We start from the raw sequence: 12,017 nt of genomic DNA, 5'->3' as shown, positions 1-12,017 counted from the left end.
CCTGGCCCTGAGTTTCCTGTTCCCGAGTCCTGGCCCTGAGTTCCAGTCCAGCCTTGAGTTCCAGTCCAGCCCTGTCCAGCCCTGAGTTCCTGTCCAGCCCTGTCCAGCCTTGAGTCTTGTCCTGTCCTGTCCAGTCCAGCCCTCAGTCTTGTCCTGTCCTGTCCAGTCCAGCCCTGAGTCTTGTCCTGTCCTGTCCAGTCCAGCCCTGAGTTCCTGTCCTGTCCAGTCCAGTCCTGTTCCTGCCCCAGTCCAGAGTCCGGTCCAGAGTCCTGTTCCTGTGTTCTATCCCTGTCCCTGTCTGGTTCCAGTCCTGTTCCTGTTCCTGTCGAGTCCTGTCCCCAGCTCCCACCCTCTGTTCACTCCCTCCCCGGGTCGGCCTCCTGGGACGTCAGGAGCCGTCCCTTGGGGGGGGGGGGTACTGTCATGGTCCTGTGTTCCTGTCTGCGTTTTCCCTGTTGGGCCGCCAGATGGCGGCACTTCTGTTTTGTGTCCTGCTCCCCCTGTGTTAATTGTATGATTGTTTTCAATTGTTCTATTATTGGTTGCTGCTTGTCTCGTTTTCCCTTCCCTCTCTGTGGCCTGATTGTTCATGGTGCCCTCCTGTGTCTCGTCAGTGTCTGTTCTATTTAAGTTTCCCTCTTCCTTGACTCAGGTGCTGGATCCTTGTGGTTATGTCTGGTTGTTCTGTGCTCCCCTCCTCAAGTACCTGCTCCATGCGTTCCTGCCCATGTTCTGGTTTCCTTGTGTTTGTATTTCCTGGATTTTCTTTGTTCCTGCGTTTGGTAGTTTTCCTTCGTTGTTGAAGGTCGCCCTGCGAGGCTTTTTGTTCCCTTTTGTTCCCTTTTGTTTCCTTGTTTCAAGTAAAGTCTTTTTGTTCTTTCATTTGGAGTTTTGTATTTTTTCCATTTGGGTCCCAACCCCCCACGCATCCTGACAGGAATTGTGCTTAGAGTTTTGCAGAAATAGTCTTTGTTGTTGACACATGAGCTTCAGGTTTTCACCATCGTGTGCATAGTTCCAGTTTTAGTGTGTAAACATTTGAGAAACTGTAACTATACATCCTAAACCATAACGCCATCTACAAAAAGACAGACCCATTTCCCAAAACTATAAACACTATTCCCCTGTTTTCACACATGATTCATATTTGTTGAACTTATTGTATAAAACTGTACACACAAATCCCGTCATATATCACTGACTGCACCATGTGCTCATTTAGAAAGCACTGGCATTCAATATCATTAACTCAAGTCATCACAGCTCAAACCTAATTAACACACAACTCCCCAGGTGGAAACACTAAGAGTCAAAATTGTTCACACACCAATCAGAACCTCAGGATAGATAGATAAAAGTGCCATGGGTCAGTTCACTTGTTCTGGAACAATGTATCCACAAAGACCTGAAGGTAGAGGAAGAGGACACAGGAGAGGAGGAGGAAGAGGAAGGGCAAGGAGACAAATAGTTTCTGATGAGATTCGTGCAACTCTAGTTGACCATGTCCTTCTCCATGGGATGTTAATGAGGGAACCTGGGCAAAGAATGCAGCCGAATCTAAGCCGCTTCACAGTAGCCTCTATAATCCGGACCTTCAGAGAGGAAAATAGGTAGGTAATTTACATACTGCTCTCTACTGTAACTTTGGAGTGCTGTACTCTGTGCTGTTACAGCACATACATGTACTGTAGCTGTTTGCTCTATTGTACTGTATGCTGTCTGAAATGCATTGTATTACTGTACCGTATCACATACAGTTAATTTGGAGTTACTCTATGCTCATATTTTGTAAAATGGATGGTTTACTGTAATCCCATCAGTACTTCTATTTTTGCAGAACTGAGAGACGACCACCTAATGGAGGAAGAAGACGGCTATTTTCAGAAGAGCAACGGATGACAATCATCAATATGGTCATAGCCAACAATGTCATTCGCTTGCGTGACATACAAAGGAGAGTTATTGAGGATCAGGGAATATTCAAAGACATTGATGCAGTCAGCATCTCAACAATTGACCGCATTCTTTGACGGAACAGGTTGAGGATGAAACAGGCCTATTGTGCTCCTTTCGAAAGGAACTCCAATAGACTCAAAGACCACCGCTTGGAATATGTGCAAGTATGGTTTTTCATAACGTATAAAGTATTTGAGTAAAGTTATGTATTACAGCAGTATATACTGTAGTACAGGATATATGATGGCCTACTTTTGTGTACTATAGCAATGTGTTTCAGAGTAGTCATTACTGTACTGAGTTTCATCTCTTTTGTAGAGAATCTTTGATATTGATGCCAGAGACACTCATCTTTGTTGATGAAGCAGGATTTAATCATACCAAAAGGAGGAGAAGGGGGAGGAATATAATTGGCCACCGGGCCATTGTGAATGTCCCTGGCCAGCGAGGAGGGAATGTGACCATGTGTGCCGCCATCAGCCACCGAGGGGTCCTCCACCGCCATGCCACCCTTGGTCCATACAACACCATGCATCTGCTGTCTTTCCTCGACAGTCTGAGAGATCATGTATACCGACTAGACCAGAGGGAGCCAGCACAACCAGAGCAGCCATGCTACGTTGTCATTTGGGACAATGTCAGTTTCCACCGGGCTGCTCTAGATTGTGACTGGTTCACGAACAACCCAAGATTCAGCAACATCTTTCTACCTGCATATTCTCCCTTCCTAAACCCCATAGAGGAGTTTTTTCGGCATGGCGGTGGACGGTCTATGACCGAGACCCCTACATCCGTGTTCACGTCCACCAGGCCATGGAGGAGGCTTGTTTAGATATTACAGTTGAGGCTTGTCAGGGGTAGATAAGGCATGCAAGGGTTTTTTTCCCCGCTGCCTGGCTAGAGCTAATATTGCCTGTGATGTTGATGAGAATCTCTGGCAAAAGAACCTTTGGCAAAAGGTTAACTGTTGCTGTGCTTTGTGTGTAGAGTTTTGAGAAATATGAGCTATAGTTTCAGAAAACGTGTTTAAACAATTGAGAAAAACTGTAAAAACTTTGCAGATTTATGCATGTGTTATGTCTTTATACTGTGTTCATCATGTAAAGAGGTTGTTCTGGGGGAAAAACATAAGCCCCATTATTCATTGCAGTAACAGGTTTTTACGGTAGTGTTGAATTGATCTCACCAGGGTGTAATGGCTTTTTTGTAGTGTATGTGTATTTGATGGCTTTTGTGCAATCTCTGAAGGCAAAGTTTGGTTTAGATGTAAGATTACATGGTTTTGAGTGGAGAGTTTGGTTTTGACATGGAAGTTTGAAGTTTGTGAAGATGAGTTATGCATTTGTGTTTAGAGTTTTAGGAAATGGAGCATAATTTCAAGAAATGTGTCTTGGCCAATCAAAAAAAAAATGTAATGAATCAAAATAAATTAAACTGTAAATTGATTGTCAGCAATAGCTATCACAGTCAAAAGGAGATACCATGTACGTTCCGATTTCCAGGCTCTTCTTAAGGAGACACCTGACTCAGCGCAGGTGTCTCCTTAAGTGTTTCTGTGAATACGTTTCTTTCTTACCCTCTGGTAGTCCCTGCGTTTCACACTCTCAATCAGCGCCTCTGTGGAGACTGAGGGGGGTAAAACAAAATTAAGAAACGTAAGAATGTGCCAGCTCTGATAAAACACAATAATCTGTCATTTTCATCACTAAACCACAGCTGCTGCTACTGCATATTGGGCCTGTGGCATCAGTGGGGCATTGTTTTTATTTTTTATGTCCAAAAGGGCACTTGGTCATGCAATAAAATATCAACAGAGGAACAATGTTTCCAGTGAAAACACTGCAAAATGGAAATAGCAAAGTGACATATTTCCATATTAATCAAGCACCATATTTGAGAGTGAAATCTGAGTTTACACATTGTAACAAAGTACTTCGTACCACACACACACTTCACATGGCACAGCCTTCCAGCCAAACCATCTCACCAGGCCTGTACCACACACACACTTCACACAACACAGCCATCCAGCCAAACCATCTCACCAGGCCTGTACCACACACACACGTCACACAACACAGCCATCCAGCCAAACCTCCTCACCAGGCCTGTACCACACACACACTTCACACGATCCTGTTGCTTCCGTTTAATATGAGAATAATCACTAAAGAAGGTTTCTAGGGTCTACCCTGCAAGGCTCTCAAAATCTTGTTCCTCCTTTGCTGATTGGGGAATCCTGGGAGCACTAGCCTGGAATGCAAATGGTGTGTCAGTGTGTGTGTGCGTGTGTATGAGTGTGTGTGTTTGTGTGTGTGTGACTGAGTGAGAGTGAGTGAGTGTGTGAGTGAATGAGTGAGTGTGTTTGTGTGAGGGTGAATGTGTGTGTGTGTGTGTAGGGTGGGGGGTGAGGGGTGAAATTTTAATAACAAGCACTTAACCTCACAGGTTCAAATCCAGTTAGAAATTTAAATCAAGTGTCAGGGGACCAGGAAAAAAAAGGTAGCAAATTATCTTTCACTAGCCACAAGTATTTGAGGATAAACATTTTTCAGTTGTGATTAATCACACGTACAGCTGATACCCCCAGAATGAAAAGGTTAATTATTGTTTTATTTTTACCTGTGTCTGTATTGCAAAAGGTGCTCCTCTCTGACCTAAAGGACAGAAATAAGAAAAGGTAAATATTTTAGAGACATTTGAGGTAGTTCTATCACACAAGAGAAGCAGAACATTATCATTGCTTTTTCTCATTAACATTTTAGCAGAGAGCTGTAGTGTGGAATCTCTGTGGTGAAGTGGTGAATAAGCAGATCTGTAGATCTTTAATGCTGACACTGTGAGTGAGAAAAGCATGCAGTACGCAGCCTCAGCACGCAGCACACAGCCACAGCACGCAGCACGCAGGCTCAGCACACAGCCTCAGCACGCAGCACACAGCCTCAGCACGCAGCACACAGCCACAGCACGCAGCACGCAGGCTCAGCACACAGCCTCAGCACGCAGCACACAGCCACAGCACGCAGCACGCAGGCTCAGCACACAGCCTCAGCACGCAGCACACAGCCTCAGCACGCAGCACGCAGCCTCAGCATGCAGCACACAGCCACAGCATGCAGCACTCAGCATGCAACACGCAGCCTCAGCACTCAGCCGCAGCACGCAGCCTCAGCATGCAGCACTCAGCACACAACCACAGCAGGCAGCACGCAGCCACAGCATGCAGCACTCAGCCACAGCATGCAGCACGCAGCCTCAGCATGCAGCACAGCCACAGCATGCAGTACTCAGCCGCAGCATGCAGCCTCAGAATGCAGCCTCAGCATGCAGCACTCAGCCACAGCATGCAGCACGCAGCCTCAGCATGCAGCACACAACCTCAGCACGCAGCCTCAGCATGCAGCACAGCCACAGCATGCAGTACTCAGCCGCAGCATGCAGCCTCAGAATGCAGCCTCAGCATGCAGCACACAGCCACAGCATGCAGTACTCAGCCGCAGCATGCAGCCTCAGAATGCAGCCTCAGCATGCAACACACAGCCTCAGCATGCAACTTCAGCATGCAGCATGCAGCCTCAGTATGCAGCCTCAGCATGTAGCACGCAGCCTCAGCATGCAGCACACAGCCACAGCTGCATGCTGACCGCCTGTCCCCCGGGGGGGGGGGGGGGTGTATTTCAGTTTGAGCACACGTAAACTGCCTGTCCCTACGAGCCATGGTTTTATCACTGAGGGGCCAGATAGTTTAAAATTCAGTGGAAATCTGAAAAGAGGTGAAAGTCCCGGATTTTAGTCACCTTCGAGGGGTAATTCACAAACAGCTGTGGGCCTCTGGACTCTAGTCACCTTTGAGGGGTAAATCACAGACAGCTGTGGGCCTCTAGTAGTTTTCCAGTAATTCAAGTAGTGTGTTCCAAATTGTTTTTCTTTCGGCCCAAAACTAGCCCTGACAGTAGAGTCCAGAGGCCCACAGCTGTTTGTGATTTACCCCTCAGAGGTGACTGGAGTCCAGAGACCCACAGCTGTTTGTGATTTACCCCTCAGAGGTAACTAAAGTTCAGAGGCCCACAGATGTTTGTGATTTACCCCTCGAAGGTGACTAGAGTCCAGAGGCCCACAGTTGTTTGTGATTTACCCCTCGGAGGTGACTGGAGTCCAGAGGCCCACAGCTGTTTGTGATTTACCCCTCGGAGGTGACTGGAGTCCAGAGGCCCACAGCTGTTTGTGATTTACCCCTCGGAGGTGACTGGAGTCCAGAGGCCCATAGCTGATTGTGATTTACCCCTCAGAGGTGACTAGAGTCCAGAGGCCCATGGCTGTTCGTAATTTATCCCTCAGAGATCACTAGAGACCAGAGGCCCACATCTGTTTGTGATTTACCCATCAGAGGTGATTAAGAGAAAGGCAATTATGTATTTGTGAACTCTGTGTCTTTCCAGCATGATTTAGCAAGCAATTAAGAAACCTGCTGGTCACAAGGAGCACATTTTTATGTGTGAAATAAAGACCTTCTCCTTCAAAACACACTCCTGATGTTTGGCCCAGAGACTGCTTCTCTAGATATAAATCCAAACATAAAAAAAGAATTCCCAGTGACAGCAATTTAAACTGAAAGGACTGTGACTGTTCCTAACACATAAATGACAACAATCATTTAGCATTTAGCACACTGAACGGTCTGGTGAAAGAACATATATAAAATAAAAGGTGTTCTCTTTCACCACTGAGATTTGTAAGATTAATGGTACCATACCATTAACATCAACAGTTACAAATCCTTCATTTCAATTTCAACCTGAATTTTAGCTTGACTGCAGACATGTCACCTTGCTAAGCTGCATGGAAGCCTTTAAAGCAGTGGTAACCAAGCTTGTCAAGCCCAAGATCACTTTTTATTCCAAAATGTAAGCCGAGATCTACCACTCCACTATCTTCCAATTAAAACCCACTTACCACGAGTAAGACTGCTCACTGTCATATTTATTTTTCAAATTTCTGTTACGACAGACTCTATGTACATGCATACATACACACAAAGAAAGGCACAGTTATCCACAGTTATCTGTTCAATGCACAATATTCATATTTACGGTAGGCCTATCTGTTCAATGCAAAATATTCATATTTACAGTATCTGTTCAATGCACAATATTCATATTTAGTTTTTCAGTTCAACTAATAATATTCATATTTACAGTATTTACAGTTCAATGCACAATATTTCGTTTCTCAATTCAATTAATTATATTCACATTTACAGATACCTTGTCATGTTAGTCCTGTAGTTTTATTTTTACTTTTGGAAGCCAAAATATCGACCCTGAATGCACCTTAACTAACATAACAACATCGATATGGCTGAGGGTTCGGTGAAAAAGAAATCAAAAACGTATGATTTCCACCCGGAATGGGAGCATGAATTTCTTTTCACATCAGCGAATGAGAAGACTGTATGCCTCATATGCCAACAGGTGGTAGCCTTGCCAAAACGTGACAACCTGGACGTTTCTGTAGCTGCCTTGCTTATTGCTGTAGGCACGATGAAAAGCGACTGTTGTGCTTTTAGCCCTCTTCTCAGTTCATCGATTCTTTTTGATCTTAATGCACTGTTGAGTGGATACGAGTCTTTGAATTTAGCATGGGTGGTAGCATGATGATGCTCCAGGTTGCCACGTTTTGGCAAGGTCTTCTCATTCGCTGATGTTTCAAAACATCATTTGAATAATCATGATTTCTGCAACAAAGTAAACTCTGATTAATTATAGTTCTTAAACTACATTTGCACTGACATTTCTGTTAAAACAGAGCTCCTTTAGGGAAAAGTGTTCAGGCACTGCGTTGATGAGGAGATAATCAGCCCTTTAATGACCGAGCAACAGCTCTTGCTTGCACACTGAGCTTCCTCAGACAGGCGCTCAAAAGCACAGCTTCCCAGAGCAAGTTCTGCTCATGCACTGGTGTGCAATCCAAACTGGCTCCTAGTCCCCGCATTTGCCACCATTTTGTCTCTTACAGTCTGTGTTCAGGCTTCACCGACCTGCAGGCTTTACTGAAATTAGGAGCCTCCTACAGTGGCGAGAACCTTGGGGACACCGGCCATCTTCCCACACAGACTGAAGACCCAGCTTCTCCACTGCGAGCATCTCTCACACCTTCCCCAGCCCTAACACCCCACTGGCTCTTGTATATTTTGCTTTGTTTACAGAGCATGTTGTTCTTCACTGCTGTTCTTTAAATTCCAGCATACACAGGGGGTCCCAGGAAGGAGTTTGTGAACCACTGTTCTAGCTGAATATATAGCAGTAAGTCGTAAATTCACTTTCAGTGAAATTTTCTTTTGGGAACACAATCCAAGATGATTGCTTTTGACATAGCAAACGTATCATTTCATAATCTGTTTATTGTTGGAATTAAACTGGTATCTGTATCATGATCGTAAGACACATAAACATGGTTTCTATGGTAATTAAGCATATAACTATGGTTTCCATATTCGTATCATAGTAACTACAGACAAGCCATGATGGTTCTGGTTTAAACATAGCCTCTACAGTATTAAGTAAGGTAACCACAGTTAATCTGTAATTACCACAGAAAAACCACATCTGTTCATGGAGGCAAACCACAAACAGGCCAGGACAGTTCAGTGACGCAGAACAAAAGATGTTCTCTCACACAGTGGCTGTGACATATATGCAATTTCAAACAGGCTGTGTGTGTATGTGTGTGTGTGTGTGCGTGTGTGTGTGTGCATGTGTGTGTCCGTGTGTGTGTATGCGTGCGAGTGTGCGAGTGTGCGTGTGTGTATGTGTGTGTAAGTGTCTGTGTGTGCATGCGTGTGTGTGTATGTGTGTGTGTGTGTGCATGCGTGTGTGTGTATGTGTGTGTGTGTGTGTCAAACAGATGCCACCAACGCAGTGTCTCTACAGAGATTTATGGTCATTGTTACAACACATTCATGGAGTTCTACCAACATCTGACCCAGTCAACAGCTGAAGTCGTGTAACCTAGAGCACCCGGAGAGACAAATTATAGTCCCTTCTTTAATAAAAAGCTGAATCAAAACACACACTCACAATATGAGGGAAGCATACCCTTCAGGAATACCATATGCCAATTCTGTCTGTGGTCAAAGTCTTATTTACAGACTAATGGAAAGGTGAGGAATTATAGGAATATTTCAGGAAGAAATGAAAGCCTGCTTTGAGGGCCATGACAAGAAGGAGAGAGCAGGGAGGAGCAGGAGGGGGAGAGAGTGAGGAAGGGCAGGAGGAGGAGAGAGTGAGGAGGGGCAGAAGGAGGAGAGAGTAAGGAGGGGAAGGAGGAAGAGAGAGTGAGGAGGGGCAGAAGGAGGAGAGAGTAAGGAGGGGAAGGAGGAGGAGAGACTGAGGAGGGGCAGGAGGAGGAGAGAGTGAGGAGGGGCAGGAGGAGGAGAGAGCAGGGGGAGAGAGACTTGAAAGAATTGAGGAAATATTGGTTTGAAATACATCTTATGTCATTTCGGTGAGGCAAGATACTTTTGAGTAACTTGGCATTTTTTGTACGTTGAAAACGTGTTTTTTATGAGATATCATTTCTTTTTGCAAAGCGTTTCATTATGAGAGTGAGAAATGCGAAGTGACCCTGTAAGAAACGGTTATGGATTATGGCTATCCTTGTGTGAATTTGTACAGTCTGATGAGCGTGTACTGTTTAGCAGTTTCGGTTTGCTATATATGTAAAACAGTGGCTGTGACAAAGGGTGTGGTGGTGTAAGTGTAAACGCAACAGAAACGCAGGTGAAATATGGCCAGTGTATGTACTCACGGATTTGACGGCCATCCAACAAGCCTTGATTGACAAAAGAATCAGCAAGCCCGTAGAGTTAGAGCTGCCTCGGTCGCAAATTGTGTACCCTGCTGTCCTGCTCCGTTGTCTGTTATTTCTTGGAGATGCACTTTTAGTGTTTGTAAGGTTTATAAGGCATTTTGATAGGCTTATCTGCAGGTAGGAATCCTCTTCGCTCAGCTAGAACCGGAAAACGTGATAGTGGAGAATAGGAGCAGACGCATATGTCCCAGCAGGCTTTGCATATGAGAAAATAACAACAGTGTGAAAGAAATTAGGACGAAATGATGAAATTGCGTAGTTGAAACAATATGTTTTTAGCAGAATGGGCATGTAGGAGAAGGTTGACATGATCACAGACTATAGTGCGAAGTAAATAAAGTGACCATGAGCAAGCTTAGTTTCCTTATGGAATGGTATATATAATAGTTGGGCAGACATTTTCATATTTTACACCAACGTTTTCTTACGCTTTACCAAAACTCACTCACGGCCACCCATATGCATTTCATGATGGCAAATGTATTCATTTTATTAAAAAGTTACACCAGTTCACCACTGTGCCATTTCTATGAACTGTATTTCTTCATTTGGCTACTGTAGAAAATGTTCTTATCAGCAAATGCCATGTTTCTACATTCATGTTACTTCGCCCAGTTCTCTGTCTAGCCACAAACAATTACTACGTATGTACGTTCTGCAACTCCCCATTAAAACATTACATTTAAAATCATGACCCAATCATAATTATAACTACTAGTACTGAACATGAGAAACATACATCAGTGCAAAAGATTTCCTATGCATTATCACACGTTACTTTACCCACCAATAAAATAAACAAAGCACTATGTTATGTTATTGCACTATGTTTATTTTATGCTCACTGCTATGCATCAACAGAGCAAAACAAATTCCTCGTATGTGTAAACCTACTTGGCAATAAAACCTGATTCTGATTCTGATTCTGAACATGAGAAAAGCACATCAGTGCAATAGATTTCCTATGCATTATCACACGTTACTTTACCCACCACTTCAACAAATGATGCTTTATACCGTCTGTATATATATACCGTTCCATAAGGAAACTGCTCGCTCATGGTCACTTCGTTTACTTTGCACTATAGTCTGTGATCATGTCAAACTTCACCTACAAGCCCATTCTGCTAAAAACATATTGTTTCAACTAATCAATTTCATAATTTGCTCAAAATATAGCTCTTACAGTTTTTCTCAAATGTTTAAACACTAAAACTGGAACTATGCACACGATGGTGAAAACTTGAACAACAAAAACAAAGACTATTTCCGCAAAACTCTAAGCACAATTCCTTTGTTTTCACTCAAATACCAATTCTAAATCACATTTTTGCACAACTCTACACACAAAATCTCATCATTTAGCACAATTTTCATAATCAAGCCTTGTTTGTTCACATGGAAAACACTGGCCTTCAAATGCTAAACTTTAAGTACCAATTGATCTCACTCATGCCACACCTTCTCAAACTCAATTGGCTAAACTTTTCAATGATCTGTCGGAGCATAAAAGAGACCTCAGATGACCTCTATTGTGTTGGAAAACAATGGAGCAACACGCAGCACACAGAGGTAGAGGAGGAGGTGTACGTGTATGAGGTGGACGAGGTGGATGAAGAAGAGGGAGACAAACTAATATTTCAAATGAAATATGTGAAACTTTGGTTGATCACATATTTGTTTTTTGTTTTTTTTTCAGCAGGGCTACAAACTACGAATTTTATTTTTGCAGTCTGCTGAGCAAAGATTTATTTTACAGTAACAAATAAAGATTTGCTTTGTTACCTTTTTGAATTTGTTCATTGATTTCATATATGATAACAGATCATTACATCCATTGTCCAGACTGACACAGTCTAAGCGTGTTCTAGTTTTGAGAAGACACAAATGTTATCTATTTTGGCAAAACTCATAATTGCACTGATAAGGAAAATGAAAAAACACTTCTAACAATGTTCAGTATGACTCTTGATGGAACCTGGGTTGTGAGTGCAGCCCAACTGGACCTCATTGGCAGGACAATACAGTAAATGTGCATTGTATCATACACAATAACAACACTGAAAGTGATAACAGTTCACACACTTTGCTGTACTGTACTGAATTAGAATTAGGTTTACCTAGCAAATGCACTATTTATATGATGATATATTTACTGTATTGTATCATGGCACCAGTCTTTATATTTACTA

General features: G+C 43.4%; 1 protein-coding gene across 7 annotated transcripts in view; it reads right to left on the bottom strand.

Annotated features, from left to right (window-relative positions):
* LOC118215376 (diacylglycerol kinase zeta-like) overlaps positions 1–12,017 on the bottom strand; it is a 140,775-nt gene that overhangs the window by 18,901 nt on the left and 109,857 nt on the right. For all 7 annotated transcript variants that reach the window (XM_035396098.1, XM_035396096.1, XM_035396100.1 and 4 more), the window contains 2 exons: positions 4,579–4,613; positions 3,533–3,582 (listed from right to left, as the gene is read on the bottom strand). In XM_035396098.1, coding sequence (XP_035251989.1) covers positions 3,533–3,582; positions 4,579–4,613 — 85 coding nt within the window. The remainder of the gene's footprint in view (positions 1–3,532; positions 3,583–4,578; positions 4,614–12,017) is intronic.

This window comes from Anguilla anguilla, chromosome 16, assembly GCF_013347855.1.
Source record: "Anguilla anguilla isolate fAngAng1 chromosome 16, fAngAng1.pri, whole genome shotgun sequence".
Lineage (NCBI taxonomy): Eukaryota > Metazoa > Chordata > Actinopteri > Anguilliformes > Anguillidae > Anguilla > Anguilla anguilla.
The sequence above is the reverse complement of the archived record's forward strand: the minus strand, read 5'-3'. Positions and strand labels throughout refer to the sequence as shown.